This window comes from Mixophyes fleayi, chromosome 1 (assembly GCF_038048845.1).
Source record: "Mixophyes fleayi isolate aMixFle1 chromosome 1, aMixFle1.hap1, whole genome shotgun sequence".
Classification (NCBI taxonomy): Eukaryota; Metazoa; Chordata; class Amphibia; order Anura; family Limnodynastidae; genus Mixophyes; species Mixophyes fleayi.
The window spans coordinates 245,349,286-245,370,093 of record NC_134402.1 but is presented as its reverse complement, the minus strand read 5'-3'; the positions used below and the strand labels follow the sequence as shown (position 1 = coordinate 245,370,093).

Sequence of the window (20,808 nt, the reverse complement as noted above, 5' to 3'; positions counted from 1 at the left end):
CATATATGGTGGACCTGCCCCCGTATAATTCCTTATTGGAACATGGTCCTGGCACTCATTAACTCCGTATCTGAACAGCAGATCACTAAGGATCCCTGGTCGTTCCTTCTCTCTCGCCCTATTCCTGATGAGAGCGCCCCTTCCAATAAGCTGATATCCAACATACTGGCTGCTGCCAAATCCCTAATAGCTAAACACTGGAAAGATCCTAACCCTCCCTCTATGCAGGAATTACGGAACTACATCTGGCATATCGCAAGCATGGAGTGTATTACATGCTACCTTGATGATAAATCCTACAACTTTGACAAGGTTTGGGCCCCGTGGTATCTCCAGCAAAGCCGTAGCCGTTTACCCCCTTTGGCTCTCTCGTCCTCTAATGGTACATAAACTCTGGGCAGTCTCCGGATCCTCCAGGTTGGTCATCGTGCGCCATGGGTAAGAGATCCATATGTCTTGCCGTCTACTTTTTATTTTCTTATTTATCTCATAGGTTATTAATCTCTAGATATGTTGCTTATAATCTCCTTTGTAATAGGTATGGTGATATACGTGCCTGTCATTCCCAACTGTCCCCCCCGCTCCCCCTCCCTCTTTGTTTCCTGTCTCTCTCCCTCCCCTTCCTTCGACTATAAAAATTTAATATTAGAGGAGACATCTTGTTGTCTTAAAACAGTTGATTTTTACTTGTTGTTTGCTTTTCCATGCTGTTTCCTCTTGTAACAAATAGAGTTTAAAAAACAAAAATGGTTTGTAGTGTGTTCCATAGCTACGTCAAGCAGAATTACTGTCTACTAGAATCCACAGAGTTTTTATTCATGAAACGGGTACAGCTGGTGTCAAGCATATAACTATTAACGAAAGGTTCTACATAGCATTAGAGGCGCAGTTAAGGTTCTAGGAGAAGACTTCACGAAGCTACAGTTACTTAAGCCATTTTCCTGCAGGCCATGATAGTTGTGGCTATGAAGAAAAACGGTCAACTTGTGAAATGCCATTTTTTCCCTGGAGATAATGCAGCAGAAAAGTATCATGCACCACCACCCTAAATTGCCTTTGGCAACAGTTCCATGTGGATGCAATGCATCCAATGGTGGGCGAGGAGCTTCAACTAAAGTGTCAGTTTTATCTGGACAGTTTATATTGGGTTGTGACTAACCTTTTAAACAGACACTTTTTTACAGTATTGCAGTATTTTCTTGTGTACGGCAGCAAGATTTGGTCTACATATTTTCACAAACAGATCTGTCTGCATAGATTTCATTGGCCAGCTTGTGCCACCTATAGTTAAACCTGCTTGTCATCTGACAACTCCCCTAGAGATGCTTTGGGTTTCAGGAGTTGCCCAAAAGATGTAGCAGTCAATCTACATCTAGCAGTAAGCAGACCATGTACAAAACAAGCTTGCAGAGTCCAATACTTACTGCTGGATATGTGTGTCCCACATTGCCACCATGTCTTCCAATATCTATTGTGAGATCCTCTTCCGTGGTTTTCAAGTACACAGGATTGTCAAAATTCATACTTTTCATGTTCTTTCGCTTCCAGTTGCGCCACATTAGGTAAGCTCCAATTGCCACTATAACCAGTAATACTGTAAGAAAATTAACAGTAAATACATAGAAATAAAGACTTGTGCCATCAGTTCTGTATTTCAATGGGTAAAACAAAAAAAAAAAACCATCCCTTAATGATAGAATATTGGTTCTACTGCAGAAGTCCCTTAAATTGTAAGACAACCAATAAGACCAATTAAGATTAGATGGCTAGACCACACTTCCACAAGGAAAAATGTGTACTTACAGAGAGGAAGAATAGCCCATGCCGCAGATGTGTCTTTGCTGGTTGCATTTGCCTCAAATACAGACATGTTGCCATTGCCTTCTACAAAACAAAAACTTAAATCATTCACATTCCTTGGCAGATTTAACTAGTTTGTGTGTCATTTTTTTTTGGTGATTTTTTTTTTTTTTTTTATGTGAAACTAGGTTTTAACAGTTTAAAGTTTAAGTTTGAGTGTAATAGAACAGAGAAGATTGTAATGGGATTACATTACTACATATGAGAAGTCATGTTTGTTTAACTAGAACCATGTAAGGTTTGTGTTGCCAGTACAGTTATGAACCACCATAGGAGCACAAACATTTGTAACAAGTTTTCCCATAAAAAAACCCTGACATGGAGATAAACTACTTACACCTAGACAAATGAGGGGGACATAACCACTATGTAAATGTATACACCAGAAACACGTGCAACACATTAGGACAACAGCCATAGACCATTTGTAAGGACAGGTGCCATTCAAGGGCATACCACCAGCTACAGTACTGTGATTGTGTACACAAAGTCCATTTGTACATGAGTATCCTATTCAAGTAGTCCATTGTAAACCATGTGCAGAGTGTTTCTGTATCCACTCAATAAGTGGTTAAATCTTGTCATCTATTCAGAAAAATACATTAGGAACTGTAGTAGAGGAATAGGTAGTGAATTCAAAAATGATACTGCTAGTCCAGATCAGCTGTTTAATCCCTTAGAACTATGGATATGGTTGCAGTAGATTACAGTGTCTTGTATAGTGTTAATTCAAAGTATGGGCAGCAAAACAGTTTTTTGGGTCAACTGGAATAATCTTTATTTGCAACATTCATGTAAAGCACTTACCCCCTGAAAGTGCTTTTTCAGGATGTAATCCTGTAGGTTTGGTAGTATGGTCTTCAGTAAAAACAGAACTACCTTAAAAACAGACAAATTATTTTTAAAAGTCTTGCTTTAAGGATTTCAGCTATAATCAGGGTTGACAAATCCAAGGAGCCCAGTAGACCATGACAGATGAGGGGAGTTGGAAAGATTTGACTTACTGGCACCTGGACTCCATTTTGTCCACCCCTGAACTATGCATAAAGAAGCACTAAATGAAAGTTTCTAAACTGTTCCAAGTCACCAGCAAACGTAGCCCAACAAAACCAGTACAAAAATACATTTCAAAACAAATGATTAACAGGACAATGAACAGAATATAATGTAACCATACAAAATTTTACAGCACAGTATGACAAGTTGACTGTCTAAAGACATACAAATTGAAGCAGTTACAAGTTAGTGTTGCTCCTGAAGATATTAATGCCCTTTGTTTACAGGATTTGTTTCTATGGAGTGGGGGGGGGGGGGGGGGAGGGGGAAAGAGGGTAATTCACTTCAACTCGGAGGTGCAAAAAAAAAAAAAAAAAAAAAAACCCCCAAAGTTTTAGATACTAAAAATCCTGTCTGACTCCATCGGTACTTCATCTGAATTCCCCCTTCAGGAGCCCGTCTGAACAGATTCTCTTCATGTCATTTTGCAAGCTACAGTGCCATACCCTTTGTAACAATCAGGGCTGCTGCAAGGTGTTTAAATGTTTCTACATGGTGGAACTGCAGCTACCCTGCATTTCAATTGCTTGCCACATCAGATTTCGTTGCATGTTAGCAAATTGTGCTTATGGGCAATGTCACATGAACTATTCATATGCTAACTTTTAAACTACAGCAACGATAAAGTACAATAAATAAAAACTGCACTAGAGATTGTAGAGTCTGCATTCACTGGGGTGGGGGAATTCAATTGGCTGCGTTACTTGCACTATTACCGTTCATATGGTAATAGTGTGCATTCTCTTTAGTACGAAAATATTTAATGCAGGGAGCTGCAACCAGAAATCCAGGCTAAAATGACTATTTAATGGTACCATAAAGGATGCGTTATTTCTGGCCGAATTAATCCCCCGCCTATTATATAGCAGTGCTTTAGCCATCAAGGGATTGATTTTAAATACAGAGTTAAAATGCAGTCTGCTTTATTTGTTTCACACAGACCATTTGAAAGTCTGCATCAACAGCGTTTGTCTATGGAAATAAATATTTAGTGTTCCAAGTCACTTCACAATTAATCTACTGTAATAAGGGTGGCTTGCTCCCCCCCCCCCCCCCCCCAACATTGCCAGAGGAGAAACCCCACATCAGCATAAGAGCATGCAAATATATTCAATACACATTCCAATACCTCTTCTGCAGCTTCGGCCAAAGAGCTCTAAGCCATCAGGGCATACACAGGTATATTTTGGTGAACGATCATTTATCTGTGGAGCAGGTAGGCAAAGATGCTGACAGCCTCCATTTTCTATTCTCTCATTACACCAATTTCTTCCTGTTTGCAAAGTATTTGAGGTTACATTTCTTGATTGCAGGTGTAAAAACCCCCCAAAAAAATCCCAAAATGCACCACAAATAGAAGGTGTAGATTAACACTATACATGTATATTGGGCCGCACACATTTCTTACCTGAGGGCTGAACAAGTTCATGATAGACAATAATATCTTGAGCATCATTTAAGTTGTTAACCAAGGTTGCCAGCTCTTGCCCTGTAAACTTGTTGGCACCATAGATTGCTTCATTCTCACCATCAATCCAGTAGACCCGATCCTAAAATATAAAGAAAACCCATATACATAATACACCACTTGCAGGTATTAACGTAAAGCAGTCAAAGTTCAAAACTGTATCCAGATCATGAACCCAATTTGACGAGAGTTCAAGATAAACAAATCCTACCTCAAATATAGTAAGCGCAAGAGGGTGAGCCAGGAATTCAGGAGACTTCAAGATGATCCGACGATCCTGGCCATTTAGGTCCACACTACAGAGATGGTGCATCTTCAAATCGAGCCAGTAGAGGCGACTTTTCACCAGGTCTAAGAGAAAGAAAAAAATTAAAACACTAAAAACACAGTGCAGGATCACATACCACAAAATGTTAAATATTTCAAGAGCTATATGGAGACTCAAGCAATAAAGAACATTGCATGCAAAGAGGTTATACAAGTACTATGGCAATAGTCCCATAAGCTTATTTTCCATCATTGACATTGCATTATTTGAGCTAGTAAGCACATTTTTATACACCCCGATAAAGTTTCTGCCATGATTGAAAAGCTACAAAATATTACCCAACACAATGCCACTCGGTCGCTTGATGTCATTTGTCACCAGTTCCTGTCTGTCTATTCCATTCATTCCAGCCTTTTCAATTTTGGCAGGTTCTCCCCAGTCTGACCAGTATATAAACCTAAAAGAAAAAAAAAAAAAAAAAAAAGTCACACAAGTCAGATGGAGACACTGAAACTGAACACATTTGTCAACATTACAACAGGAATATCCACAACGTGGCGTTTCATTCCTCCATGGTAAGAAGATTTAGCAAGTTGTTCTATAACCCATAGTATAGAAGTCTGATTTTAGCTCTTCCAATACAGCTTTGAAAATGAATAATCAGTTGGCTGTCAGAAGACCAGTGTATCACTATTTCCAGAGCAACAGATAACTAAAGGAGCAAGTGACTGGCAGTAGATATTTGCTCCTGAAGGGATGAATCGCATACATCCACTGAAAAATAATTTTAATGTGGGGCAGTAATCTCTCCCTTATTGCAGTATTCTATGACTGCACTACCAATTGGTCCTGTGGAGGGTAGACAGATACAATATGCAAAGTAAAATCTGTGGCAGGAGGAAGAGTACCAATAGTAGCTTTTAAGAGGAGACCAGTGATCAGCTAGTTTGTTCTCAATACCAAACAGTTTGGGAGAATGTTTAATTTAAGACACAACACCTCCTCCCCATACCGCCTTGCCACACAAATTTACCACATTGGACTAGTGGAAAAACATGCTGTTTATAGACAAGGGGTGTAGGTTTAGCTTTTTTTTTTTTTTTTTAAATTAGAGGGGGGGGGGGAAGGTGCAGTGTAGCAACCACATTCTATAGTTTAATAGAATGTATTTGATTAATGATAGCTTTAATAGGTTTGAAGGTGTTGTCCCAAAGAGATCACTACCTTTCTAGAAGGCTTGATAAGTCTACTGCCCCCCATAGTAACCTAAAGCAAACAGTTACCCTGATATTGGATCAACTGCAAGAGAGGTGGGATCATTCAAACCGGTTTTAAACAAGATCTTCTTTTTGGACCCATCAAAGTTTGAAACAGAGATGGTCTTTTGGCCAAAATCTATCCAGTAAATGTTCTTGTAGATCCAATCGACAGCCAGAGCTGCAGGATAGTGCAGGCCATCTAGAACCTTGATATGGCTTCCTATTTTGCCACGGCTATCCACTGAGGACCTAGAAGGAGAGAGCACAACAATGTTTTTTTTTGCCAGGAACTTTATTACATTGACCTTACCCTGGTAAATGGTCTTTGTCAGCTCAAACACAAGTGCACCACTCACAGTAAGAGGAAACAATCTAAAAAGAAATCTCCCAATTTAATTGAATTGTAGAGTTGGTTTCTGAGCCATCACAGCACACAAACCCCCCCCCCCCCCCCCAAAAACAACAAAACCACAAGACCAGTCCCTGAAACAAAGACACTTGCCACACCCATCTTCTGTACAGTATTTTCTGTTCCAGAGGGCAAAGTGATAGCCAAAGGCATTTTGAAAGTCAGTATGCAGTAATAACACAAAGTGCAATCAAAACCTGTTTGTACTACGCAGATTACCTCAACTACCCAACATCTTAATGTTGTAGGAATCAAATACCAGTTTGGGTCATGGAATTTATAAATATTATGCAATGCTACCATTGATTGGAGAGACTACAATAGGGGAGGGATGCTTTTTCTAAATAAAAGTGCAGGTTACCAAAACCCCCAGTTCCTCTTTGATATTTCTGGGTGTGCATCAGATTCTAGGGTAAAGATGGTTACCATATTAAACACTAGACAATGTACATATAAACAAATTGTAAACCAGACTGCACTTTGTACATAATCTAGCACAAAACTACCCTTTTCCAGATACTGAGATAGTGTTCAATTTTTGCCTTTAAAAATTTACCTGGAATACATACTGAAGAGCAACAATCTAAGCTGCATTATAGAAATATTACTGCAAGTTAAGACACTGGATATCATTGGCCAAAACTAGGACTGCACATTGCAATAATATAATGAATGCACATGTCATTTTTGTAATCAGAGGATTGGGAGTAATATACAAATGGGCAATGTTTCATAAACACCATAACACAGTCATAAGAATGCAGGTGTAGCAAACCAATGAGCTAGCTGGAGTGGCCTCAATCCTGAAATCATTGTTGGTACTCAATTTCAAAATAAACTATACAAATGGGTGTTCACTGGAAGTTCAGTAGACTTCTACCTTCCTGTTTTGATAGAAAGACTACCAAGTGTACAGTGTGGCACTACAGGGAAACCTACTCTGCTTATCAGTAAAACAGAGTCTGGACATATTGAAAAAATTGTCTGCAAAAGAGCCGGTGGTAGTCTAGTGCGAACACAATAAACCCAATAGCACTTGGACACTAAAAATCCAAATGCTGTCATTCCGGGTTGGTCATGTATATTGATGCTGTTAAAAAGCCCAAGACTTACCCGGACATCTTGAGGGCGAACCTGTCCTACCGGACGCACTTACAATCACGACTACTGTGAAATGCGACTTCAAACAATTCCACTGAAGGAAGAAGCTGACAGCACCGAATGACATCACTGTCCAACGATACAGTATTATTCCTGCTGTCAAGGAGGTAATGGAAGTATGCAGCGATATAGAAGCCTTTGTAAACTACATTGTACATCTTTGCATACTGTTTGAAATCACATTTCACAGCAGTCGCGATTGTGAGTGCGTCGGGAAGGACAGGTTCAGGTTTTTCAGCATCGATATGTCGAATACCACCGGTCATTCTGAGGTGGCCTTAACTGCGACTTGCTGAAACTCTGATTGAGAAGAATTCAGACAATGCGAGGACCTGGCAAGGCTCTGTCCAGCCCTTCCTAAAACACATTACATACTAACCAGGTCCTTGCATTGCCCCCTTAATACCATAAATGTACATTGCAATTGAAAATAATGTGAATGTCAGATGCCATCTTCCAATGTCGGAATTTTCATTCAGATTTTCAGCAAGTCGCAATGGAGTTCACCTCGGAATGACAGCATTCAGATTTTTAGTGTCACTGTAAGTGCTGTCGGGTTTGTGTTTGCAAACTCCTCTACCCCACCTGAGAGAGCAATAGCAGCAGATGGCAATGCATTTGTGGTATATACAGAGAATACAGTCATGTCTTGATAACAACCTACAGTGCTTAGTATACTCCCAGTCTATTACCAATTTGCCCCAATAAGCCAAGCTGTACAAGAGTGAGCTCTTCACTATTTATCCGTTAAAAACTGTATTGGTAAGATACTAAAAAACAAGAACTAAGCAAAACCCTTCAGGATGGGATGGAGCCTGGTATGTTGGGAGGTTTAAGATGGAAAAATTGAACATGCTCAACTCATATTACCAATGTTTTTAGTGTATGTACACAGCCACCACATCCATTTCAGTGCACATTCCCATCTCATCTCAAACATGGGGGTGCTGATTATAGTTTCCAGTTTTATCCTTTAAGTTTAAGATAGTAATAGTCCATCTTAACATTTCCATTGAGAACTGTGCATTGAGCTATGGAACAGTGGTTAAAAGGCAGATTTAGTTAGAGTCACTTGCTTGTTTCTTTTAACAGATGCGTTTCTTTTGTTCTGGTTACGAAATTATGTCCAACTGCAAAGTCTTAATCCTGCACTTAGTTTTACAAAATTCACGATATACATATTGTCCAGTAAAAAAAAAAATAAAAAAAAAAAAAAAAATTGTAAAACTACCACATTTAATCACAGCTGCATGTCACCAAATGTCCATTTTTAAACAACCTGCATCCACACTATGCAGAGGACGTAAATGCATTACACTGAGCAGTTTATACAGACCTACTAAAACCACAATACTTTTGATATGGCGACAGGTCCCCTACAGTTAAGTTAACAGTCCAAATACAATTATGAGCCTTAGCCATACCTAAATATTGCTTTATGAATGGTGTCCGCCCAGAAGAGGCTCTGTCCTGCAATATCTGCATCCAGTGCCACTGTATTCCGCAACTGCTCCACCAACTGGATGTATTCCTTCCTTTCAAGTCCAAACTTCCGGATATCCCTGCGGTTTGTGAATATCAGACATGGTTCCCTTCCTTCAAAGGAGGTCAATATTTATATATAAGTAAAATAGTCATTGAGCAGCCCTTTTTATCCCTCCTTAATAGTGTTCAATAGGTGTCCTAGCAAAGGGGTGGGAAAGTGGGGTGAGAGAGGGGACACTTCTGTGGAACATTTGCCAGCTGTTTTTTTCCTATAGGCTGCACAATTTGCCATCTTGAGATTTATAGTGGTAGTGAAACTGAGCATTGAAAAGGGTTAACATTTTTGTTAAAAATGCATTTAAAGTACTGTAGCAAACTCCTATACTTACCTACTGCCTTGCACACCCCTGTTGACAGATCCATTTGATACCCTCTGCTGCATTCACACTTGTAGCCTCCCTTAAGATTGACACATATTTGACTGCAGATCCCTGGATTTTGACATTCATCAATATCTACATTAAGTTGAAAAACAAAGGCTTATTTTATGCAGAAAATGAATGAAGTGTTAACATTCACACAGCATCAAGCAGCAGTCCCCTCCCTCCAGAGGGAACAAACTTACCACCACATGTTTTTCTGTCAATCAGTTCAAAGCCAGCTGGACAGTCACATTCATAGCCAATAATCTTGTCCCGGCATAAGTGAGAGCAGCCACCATTATTCACCAAACACTCGTTTACATCTAGAAAGACCGACAAACTGAGAATACAGGCATAAAGACCATGCCAACATAAAACTCAAGTAGACAGATCCATTTACACTCATTTCCCTGCAAGCGGGATGTACCTCAAATAGCCATATTGGTCTATTAAGAAAAGTGTAATGTTGAAACCAAAGTCATGCACATTACAACAACCTATACATTTGTAGAATATGTATAAGCATTTCCACTATTGATTCTATAGACAATCTTATTAGTGGTTTAATCAAACCCATCAACATTACATATTGGGTGAAAATTCACACTTCAAATTATAGGTGAATGACACAGCAGACACTGAATAAGATGGATATAAAAAGGCCGTTTACCACAATCCTTTGCAGGCTCGTCACTTCCATCTCTGCAGTCGTGTTGCCAGTTGCAAACCTTCTGTAAATCTATGCATTCCCCAGAGTTGCACTTGAATTTACCAGGACCTGTGCACTGATTGACTGAGGACAGCAGGTACAAGGGAAATGAGTTATGACACGCTCATTGCATTTTTTTTTTTTTGCAGATAAACACCAACATACATATATGCCCACCATTTTTACAGCGCTGTTCGTCAGTGCCATCAAGGCAGTCTCTCACACCATCACATTGCCTAGTGCCATGTATGCAGTTCCCATCTTCACATTTAAATTGGTCAGGCTGGCATGCACGGGATGCTGCAGGGGAGAATAAAATCATAAAACAAAGCAAAATGCAATGCTGCATTAAAGAAAGAAACCGCACAATTTTCAATCTGCTCCTGATCAATTTACAAAAAAATGCTACACTTCTACCCAATGACCTATACTGCAGTTTATACTAGATAAAAGACTTCAGTCTAGAGCCATGCGTGACTAGGAGGAAAGTTAGGGATTCATGTTTCCCAGAAGAGGGCATGACAATGTAAATATATATGTCTTTGGGGAGGGGTGTAAGGACATGATCACTAAAACCCAGTTTTCAGAGTTTGGTTCTCTGGACAAATTGGCCAGTTACTATACAGTTGCTCAGTGGTCAAGCCAACCTGGAGAGGCATCCCTGTTTAGACAAGACGAATGACTTTACAGCCCTAAACAAAAACCCACACACTAATCTAGATTACAAAAACAGACAAACTGGAAGACCCAATTAGCATGGTCCTACTTAAGATTTATTACAGATTTGAACTCTTCCTTGGTATAGTCTTTTAATACCCTGTTATGCTGCATGGAGTGTTTAAAGCTTTCAGATTTCCTGTCAATCATGTGAACACCCCTTTTAAATATAGGGATGGACAAGGTTTTTTTTTTTTTTAGACACCCAGATCAATGTAATTTATAGCTCATACCAGGAGATCCTTCCCTCAGCATCACAGAACAACCCATATAACTGGCCTCCCTAGAGACAAGTTGTCCATACAGGAGTTAAAGGTAGTGTGCATGAATCTGTCTCTGAACAGCACATTAAGTAGACTTTGGGAGAGCTTTGTATGTTTCAACCATAACATTTTCAGAAAAAACATAGTTGCATAATGGCAATTTTGTCATTCTTGCCTTAACATGAAAAACAGGATTACATTTACCAAATATACAAGGCAGTAATTATTCATAATTTTTCCTTTCCCATGCATTACAAGTGCATGGAAGTCACACAAACCCTCTTCCCTCAAAAAGAAACTAAGTTACAATGCACAGCTCTGTTTAACGTGATTAAAATCTGAATACCAAAATATTGATAACTTACAACAGTTGATTTCATCACTTTTATCCTTGCAGTCTGCATCCCCATCACAGCGCCACTTCTTGTGAATGCATTCCCCAGAGCCACATTGAATTTCATTGGGGCCACACTTCTGGGGAGTTACAGGTTGGCGCCCACACTGCTCCATAGACTCATCCGAGTGGTCCGCACAGTCAGCATCGTCATCACACACCCAGGTGAGGGGTATACAGGAAGAGTTTTTGCATTGAAATTCATGGGCTCCACATGTGTGAGGGGTGCAGTTCACTTCATCACTATCATCATTGCAGTCTGCGTGGCCATTGCAATAAAAACCAATTGAAATACAGTGACCACTGGAGCAAGTGAACTCAGCTGGACTACAGGTCACATTCCCTGGAAGCAGCAGAACAGAGTAGCATTATGAAAAATCATTACATGTAGAGTGTATGTCATTCAAATAGTACTCCTAACATTTAGCGCCTTCAATTTCAAATTCCTCCTCGATTGACATTGAATCATTTTTACAGATCTGGTGAAGACTTTGGACCAGTTCTGTCCTACAGAAACATTGGCCTACAATAGCAACCAAAATATCATTTTGTTAGTATTACACTGATCATAAGCAGTTAGATTACTTGGGCCATATGAACCATGCCAAATAAACTGTACTTTTAAAATTTGGTCACAATCTTAAAATTCACCTTCCTATTCATATGCATCTCCTTCACTCCCTGTGTTCCATAGGACTCTTCAGAAAGTTATTAAATCGTTTTACAATGAATAGAGTTGGGTATGAAAACAGGGCCTAAACATGCAGAGATGAGCCAAGTAACAGCGTATTGTTTCTGTAAGAGTCATGCTGTAAACGTCCTAATTTTAACCTCCAATGGAATTGGCATGCTTAATATTTCATATGTTGCCAAGTCAGCTGAGGAGTCTAAAAACGGTTTTTAAAAACCATGTCAGCAAAATCATTTTCCACTTCACACCATGCTGTGACCCTGCTGGCAGGAAAGACTGCTAAATAAGTGATGCCCAGTTTAAATGCCTTTGCAGCCTGCTTGTAAAGACTGCTCCCGCTAGTTGAGATACCCTTGTTCTACTGTTACTCATGGAGTTAACATTCTGACCAGCACAACGTGTGTGCAATATACTAGAAGCGCATTAGTCAAGACGCAGCAAATTATGCCTGGCTCTGTAAGATATATCTGGTCCTGTACTTACGACAGTTCTCTTCATCCTCTGCACTATCACAGTCGGGTTCACCATCACAGAGCCAAGAGAAGGGAATGCATTGAATTGAACGGGCCCCACAACTGATTTCGGTCTCTCTGCAAGTTCTCAAGTCTAGGAAGCAGTTTTAGTATTAGACCAAGTACAAGAGTGGGCCAAAAGGGTTATTACTATATACATAGTCACAAGACTGATCTAACCAAAATTAGGCTTTATTTGCAACCACTAATAGTAGAAATCCATCAGCCTAGATTTATAATACCTTTGCTCTGAGCATCTCCCAAGATTAAGTCTGTTACACTAAAATGCATGGAATTTACTGGTTAAGCCATTTAATACTATCCGTTTGCTTAACCAACAAAAAATTTAGAAAACGAAAGTTATGAAAGTGTTCTAGTTTTATTTAAAGATTTTGTACATAAAAAGTAACCACAAGCGGTATTGCATCATATTACATCCAAAAACCATCAAACCACCTTTGAGAACCCCCCCCCCTCCCACCCAAAAGCTTAGCCAAAATGACCAAGCCACAGTATTTTTTTTTTCTCTGTTTATAAAGCAAGTGTGTGTATCTAGACCAAGCTCCAATAAGGCAGGGACTTCTATAAAGGTCAAAAATGTTCACTGTACAGTGCAGCGGAATTGGTGGCACTATATAAAATTGGTGTTTATGACAAGCCCAAAGCAAAATTTTTGTATACTAAGCAGTCCACTTCTAAATGTCCCACCAAGGCAGAAGAGCAACACTGCACAAAGCCGTCTAAACTTGGACATGATGCAAAATGCATTCAAGAAGTTTTTTATGTAGCCTTTAGTTTTTATGTCATTTTCTAACAAATGAAGCGTTTTGTAAGTGCAGCAATTATGCCATGTAAAGCACATCATTTAAGCCACATAAGCGTTTGGACCCCCCCCCCCCCCCCCCTCACACACATATTTTGTCCAGAAGCATGGAAAAAAAGGCCACTCTTATTTCCTTATCTACATTCTAGTTTTTTTTAAAAGCAAATTCAAGGGAATGGAGAGTTTTTAAAAATAAAAATTTAGTGCATATGAGGCGTCAAATATGAAGACCGAATGTAGTATTAACATTGATCTGGAACATTCTTAATATCCTATATTATTGCAGGTGGAGGAGTGGGGCGGAGGGGGGGGTCTTAGTCTGCACATGCAGTTACATGTCACTACCCATGAAAAATGCATGTTCTACAAACAGCTAGCCTGTAGGATCTCTGCAACAAGGGCATGCAGTAGCCAGGATGATTAAGATGCATGATATGTTGTAAGTGTGCAATTTGAAATAATGAAGTAGTTCGTTCTAGTTACAGCATTATTGGAAATATGCTACATTAAACATTTCAAAGTTATAACTTACGGCATAGATCAGCTGTTTCGTCAGATCCATCTTCACAGTCTGGGTCTCCGTCACACTGCCACCTTTCTGGAACACACTGGCCATTGCTGCAAACAAAGTCTGTCTCGGCACAAGTTTTCTTTACTGTGAAATACAGAAGTGCATATGGACTTGATTAAAAACCAAAACAGTTTACATGCCTTTCTGCTATACAGTTCTTGGTAAAGAAACGCAAAGTGTACTACAAATCCCAAGAGCATGACCTGTTTAAAATGCATGCAGAGGAAGATACTAATTGATTTTGTGTCCTAGAACACTTGTGGCATGTACTTTTAAAAGTATTTTACACTTTTAATTACAATGCACTATGAAGCAGCCCCTTACATTTCTCCGAATATAATATATATATATATATATATATATATATATAGCAGTAACACTAAAGTGGTCTGTGTGCAAACCACCACATCTCTTGAGAGCTGCAGAGGTGTCTTTACTAGCTGTAGTCCTGCTGAAGAGAACATGGCTGCAGAGGAGTTTCTGTATCACACTAACAGTGGATAACTTACTGTATAAATATATTTAAATTAGCGCAGTGCACCAATTTATATCATTGCAAATGTACTGATATTGTTTTGCATTTCTGTATAGGAGATGCATTCATTTGAGGTATAGATTTGTAACTTGAGACAGTATGTCATGATTTTGTTTTGTAACTTTGCTAGAGTAATCCCTAATTCTAATTAGATTTCTCTTCATTGCAGAAGTGGCAAAAACCTGCTTAGCCTGAAAGCACAGCAGGAGGTAGTTACCTGTTGTCATGTCTTGTTAGAGACAGGAACCTGTCTGAACAATGTACACTCAGGAGACAAGTATTAGGATAACAGATTAATGTAAATGTTGTTAAAGCTTAAAATTACATTCACTCCATGGTTAAAGGATATATTACATCCTAATTGCAATTGAATGTGATCAGTCTTTGGAGACTTCAAGGATCAGGAGGCAGTGCTAACAGTTGTATCAGAATCTGTATAAAAAGGAGCTCTGTTTGACTATGTACCATACCATCCAGTATTCACACCAGAAAATTTTGCTAGCTGGTTGGCATTAATTAGCTGGGTGGGGACAGTAATATTGAAACATTTTTTTGAGGTTATTGCCCATACCTGCCAGGACTGGTCTAACTGATGGATGTAGTGCTCACATTGCACTTGTTAAAGAACAGGAGGAAAAAAAAAAAAAAAAATGATGGTTTTTTATAATAAGACTGTGCGGCTCCAAGAGCTGGGTGGAGCACCCTGGAAATAGGTGCTTGGGAGAACACTGCCATATGTAGCTTCTGGAAAGATCTCTAAAAAGTTAGAATACCAATATGCTTCAAGAACCTGCTTTGATGACTTACCCTGCTGTAATTTCGGTGACCTGCAGATTAGATCAAATCTGTTATCCGGCTGTTCTGAGGTTGGGACCCTGTATCCAGTACCAATGCTGTGCCCACTACCTGCAGCTCTGGCAAGTGTGATAGGTCAGGGGGAGCCATCCACAGCAACCCTAACCTGATGGGAAGAGATCAGGTGCACCAGCCCAGGTGGCTAGCAAGGGGATACCATAGCAGTAATAGTTATCCAGAAGGTAGTAGTCCTAGGTGCCAGTGAAGGAGCCTAGTGGTGGCAGCAGCAAAAGCCTCTACTGTGTTTGTTTCAAATTGCACTCTTCAAAGGGGGATGGTGGCAAAGCATGCCCAGCCAGTCACCAGCAATACAATAGACAGGGTGGCAGACATTCCAACCGGTCACAGTAGAAACAATATGCAACAAGGAACAAATATGAACTGAGAAAATGAGCAAGACCTGGAATTTTGGATTAGGTTTGGAAATTCTTCCAGACTTGTGACAAATGTCACACCACCAAGTTTGAACTTTGATGGTCTTCCTCCTCCAGGACCATGGAAAAGGAAGGCCAGCCATGCAGGACAACAGTTGGCAGAGGTCATCCCTGAGTGTTGACTTAGAGCTCGTCCAAGTGACTGAAGGAGAGGACATAAAACTCCATGACATCCATGTCAACATCAGGGACACCCAAGTCCAGGAGGCAAGCACGTGATAAGGAATCGGCTACATGGAGGTCCTTTCCACATTGTACACTACATATGATATCTGTGGAGCTTGAAACTGTACCATGCTGCAAACCATAAGCATGTCCAAGTTTTCTGCATGCTGCTTTAGGCCTAGGCTGGCCTTTGACCTCTGCAATGCAGGCGAGACTGCTCACCAACATTCAGGATGGCAGGGGACAGATGCCTGGCTCATCTGCTGTTCAGGGAACCCTCCCACCTCCCCTTCACCAACACTTCTGAAGCAGCTCATTTTTATGCACATGGTAGAAGAATTTTGAGTGTCAGTGCTCAGTCTTGAAAGCAAACAGGTTTGCTGTACCAGCTGACCCAAAGCAAGACACCAAAATTTTTCTCAAGGACAGACAGCCCATGATGGAGTTGCCGAGGATGATGTCAGGATGGCTACCTCACTAATGGGAGTTCAGGATGCTGGGCCTGTGCTGTATTGCTAGTGGGATGGCCCAAGTTCTAAATGTAGACTGAAAAGCCATATTTCTGTTTTGCCACCAATTTGTATTATAACAGATACCCTGACCAGAAACATGTTTACTGCAGATTTCCCATTTCTTACAGCACAGTTGAAGTGAATGATGTAAAGGTCAGGAGGGGGAAAAACTAGAGATGGGCGGGTCCGGTTCTCCGAGAACCGAACCCACCCGAACTTTGGGTATCCGAGTACCGAGCTGAGCAGCTCGGTACTCTCCCGCCCATTCCGAATCCAAATCGAGGCCGAACGTCATTGTGACGTCGTCGGATCTTGGGGCTCGGTTCTCGCGATACTTCAACTTTATAAATATACGCCTCCACAGCAATCCATCGCCATTTGACAGAGGGAGAGAGCAGGGTGTAGTCATAGGCTAATTAGAGCAGGGACAGAGAATACAATATTGTTCTTGCAATTGCTCTAACCAAAATCGCTAGTGCAGAGAGGAGGATAGAGGTTTATTATTTTTTCTTCATATTTGGCACTCCCCAGCGCTTTTGGGGTGTCCCCCATAATTGTGCATAAATATTTCTGGCTGTCAAAAGTCATATCTGTCAGCAGTATCTACTAAATAATTTTTAGCACTCCCCAGTGGTTTGCGCTCAGAATGGATTCAAAGCAGTCCACATATGATCTGAATGAGCAACCAGGTTCTGTCACCAGTCCTGATGTTAGTGTTCCCAGTACGTCATCTGGCCAATTCGATGTCAAACAGAGTGTTTTCAAATTAGTGCAAAAAACAAAAACCAAAAAAAAAATTTACTGTATTGAAGCGAAAAAGTGTAACTGAGCAAAGGTTAAGTGACGATAAAAAAAAAATTGCAAGCATGCCATTCTACACACACAGTGGCAAAGAGAGAATGAGGCCTTCACCTTTGGCTATTAGTGGCAGATCCCAAAAAGTTACCCAGCCTACAATTGGTGCACAACTACTGTTACGCGTCAAAGCCGAGCTGCAAGATAACAGTGAGGCATTACAGGAGAATATTTGCTCTGATTCACAAATGACAACAATCCCTGTGGAGAGTCCATCCAACAGTTGGATGTCTAATCGTGAGCATTCTGCTGATGTGTGCCTTAATAGCCCGAGTGTAGCCGGTGATACCCAAATTGAGGATGCCACTTTGGAATTAGAAGAGGATGAGGGGGAGATTTGTGTAGGCGACGAGGGCGCTAATGATGATGTTGATGATTATGATGCAAACAGATACCAAATTGCCTTTCTCAATTTCTATTTATATTCTAGATTATATAACGGCTGAATAGTTTTCTATTTTACTCCTAGTGGAGAGAGGATCTGATGCAGACAGATACCAAACTGCCTTTGTCCATTTCAATTTATATTGTACAGTATATAACGGCTGAATTTATTAGTATTTTATACAAGTGGAGGGGGGCCTAGAGAGACAGAAACCAAACTGGCTTTTTCCATTTCTTTACATATTTAACTATAAGTGTAGGGTGTAAAATACATTCAAAGACGATGGCTGCATTGCCAATATGCATAGATGGAGAGGAAGACAATCTGTTTTGTGTGTAGAATAGGCCTACCAACGAAGAATTAAACTGTTTTTTTGGATGATTTATTACCTCAACAATTAGATTACTTGTCTCTAAAACAGTTGGAGCACTAAATTGGGTTAATTTAGGCCCAAAAACATGGATTTTCCCAAAAAATAGCAAAACAAATCCAAACAAAACCAAAATACGCAATGGCAGTTTTGCAAAACCAAAACCAAAACACGACGGTAATCCAGATCCAAAACCGAATCCAAAACCAAAACACGGGGGTCAGTGACCATCTCTAGTAAAAACCCTGAAAGTCAAACTGAGTATTTGATACTATGTAAAATTAAAATCCTATGGTTCCTCTTCGATAGTTCACCTAGTCCACAAGCAGTCTGTATGGCATACACTGACTTTTCAATTACATGCATCAAACTAGCTTAAGCCAATAGAATTCACTGAAACATTTGGCTTCACTATATAGTCAGTGGAACTTACCACATGCATTTTCATCAGAGCCATCAGCACAGTCTTCATCACCATCACACTTCCACAGTGAAGTAATGCAACGTCCGTTAGCACACTGAAACTGGGATTCTTCACACAAGGTCTTCGTTCCTAGAAAAAGAAAGTTCTTAATTTAACCCACATGCAAAGCCATTACAATGCAAAGCAACAAGAGCTGCCCGTTTAGTTGCCTCCGCCATTTTTTGGCTCCTTTGCATTCATCTAAAAATGTTGAAAAATTCTAAAAATAATCTTGTTTTAGGACTTTAGTTTCTACAATTGTCACCAGTATTGCAGGCCATACCTGTGATGTCATACTAGATAGCTAAACTGCTAGCAAGTGGTACTAGGAGGACATGTCTGGTGATGCACAGCTGCTCTTCAGTGGAGATGTGGATAAGATAAGATATGGGCAGCACAGTGGCCTAGTGGTTAGCACGTCTGCCTCACAGCACTAGGGTCATGAGTTCGATTCCCGACCATGGCCTTATCTGTGTGGAGTTTGTATGTTCTCCCTGTGTTTGCGTGGGTTTCCTCCCACACTCCAAAAACATACTAGTAGGCTGCAATCAAAAATTGACCCTAGTCCCTCTCTGTCTGTCTATGTGTGAGTGTGTGTATATAGTAGGGAATTTAGACTGTAAGCTCCAATGGGGCAGGGACTGATTTGAATGAGTTCTCTGTACAGCGCTGCGGAATTAGTGGCGCTATATAAATAAATGATGATGATGATGATGATGATGATTAGCAGGACTGAATGTATGAGTAGGATGGCAAGTTTTGACGTTGGATGGAGTGCATGAGTAGATAGTGGAGATTGCCTCTCTGACTACATGAATCCCAGGGTTATCTGACACGATAAGTAGGGCGATGATGCAATGTTTATTTCTTGCCATGTAGGCCAGTGAGTGCAGGGAGTACAACAGTGTGTGCAGACTAGTGAGTGAAGTAGCAAAGGGAAACTAGGAGAGGGAGAAGTGGGAGGCTGGAGAGAGGAGTTTACATTACCTACAGGAGAGTTTACCAACTTGCCCTAATCTAAGCCCCCTGGTTTTTCTCCGTCTGCTCAGTTCCTCATACAGCCCTAGCCAACAGTCTGTGGTAGAAGACCACTCAAGCTGCAATTGAGAAATTGCAGATTTTGAGGGGAAGTAGGTGGTATTGCATATTTAATGCAAGAGAAGATTGTGGCAATAGGTACTTCAAACTGACATAGCATGCTATAGTACTCCAATCTTTCTCCATCAAGGGTTCACTTTGACATCCCATTCTTAGCCAGCCATTGGGAATCAGGGTTTCCTTCCATATGCACCTCATTGTTTTTACCAGAAATCAAGAGCCGAAAAACCCCTCACACATAGCATTTAGATTAGAAATTGCAGTTACTTTTGGGCCAAGATATTACTACATGTCATTGTGGCCTAACTCACATACTGAATTATGAAGTTAAAATTTCATGTTACAAATATGCAGCTACACTGTGGTTCCTTCTAACCGACTGCTCCTACTGGTGTATGCAAAGTGGTAACAAATGCAAGTAAACAAGACCCTCCAATACATATACCATAATGAGAGAACTGATCACTTATATTCTTGTGCTAATGGTGAATTTAAGGACTTCTGCTCCCTCTTATATTTAACTCACCATAAGAGCTTGAACTCATGGGCTATTAGAGCCTTGGTAGATTGCACTAAATTCACCAGAAGCAGAGTATAGCCTGGGCAGTCCTAAAAGGAGGTGCCACAGATGTTACACTTTAAGTGATTGTCTGGTTTTTAAAATGCAGACAGCAACATTTTAGAAAAGTCTAGGTAGGGAGCAGATTGTAAGTGCCATTGGGGCAGGGACTAATGTGAATGACTAAATATTCTCTGTAAAACACGAATGTGCAAATGCTATATAAAATGAGGAAAAAAAAATGCCCTTGCAGGTCAGTTTGAGGGAATCTCTTTTGGGAGAAAAAGGCTTTGCTTGTTCTGTGACAAGTGGAGCCGATCACATTAGTTCACTTACAGTATTTAGGAACAGATACAGTCACTTGCAAATATATATTTTCAGAATCCTATTCTTATGTGCAGACACCCTTTGAACTAGTCTACCAACAAATATTATAAAATCTATAGCCATGCCTAGTTTTCTATAGAAAAAGCCAACATTATCAGGGTTGGAGAAGCAAGGCAACAGGA

At 40.3% G+C, this 20,808-nt stretch overlaps 1 protein-coding gene across 2 annotated transcripts in view; it reads right to left on the bottom strand.

Moving 5' to 3' along the window:
* The window catches only part of VLDLR (very low density lipoprotein receptor), a 31,881-nt gene that overhangs the window by 2,008 nt on the left and 9,065 nt on the right, over positions 1-20,808 (bottom strand). Inside the window, exons 2-18 of one of the 2 annotated variants that reach the window (XM_075208938.1) lie at positions 18,613-18,732; positions 14,030-14,152; positions 12,646-12,768; positions 11,443-11,814; positions 10,275-10,397; positions 10,059-10,181; positions 9,592-9,711; positions 9,356-9,481; positions 8,906-9,077; positions 5,936-6,160; positions 4,991-5,109; positions 4,596-4,735; positions 4,325-4,466; positions 4,046-4,189; positions 2,668-2,739; positions 1,804-1,884; positions 1,425-1,594 (exon numbers count right to left, since the gene is read on the bottom strand). In XM_075208938.1, the coding sequence (XP_075065039.1) occupies positions 1,425-1,594; positions 1,804-1,884; positions 2,668-2,739; positions 4,046-4,189; positions 4,325-4,466; positions 4,596-4,735; positions 4,991-5,109; positions 5,936-6,160; positions 8,906-9,077; positions 9,356-9,481; positions 9,592-9,711; positions 10,059-10,181; positions 10,275-10,397; positions 11,443-11,814; positions 12,646-12,768; positions 14,030-14,152; positions 18,613-18,732 (2,495 nt within the window). The remainder of the gene's footprint in view (positions 1-1,424; positions 1,595-1,803; positions 1,885-2,667; positions 2,740-4,045; positions 4,190-4,324; positions 4,467-4,595; positions 4,736-4,990; positions 5,110-5,935; positions 6,161-8,905; positions 9,078-9,355; positions 9,482-9,591; positions 9,712-10,058; positions 10,182-10,274; positions 10,398-11,442; positions 11,815-12,645; positions 12,769-14,029; positions 14,153-18,612; positions 18,733-20,808) is intronic. The other variant, XM_075208947.1, reaches the window with a different exon arrangement.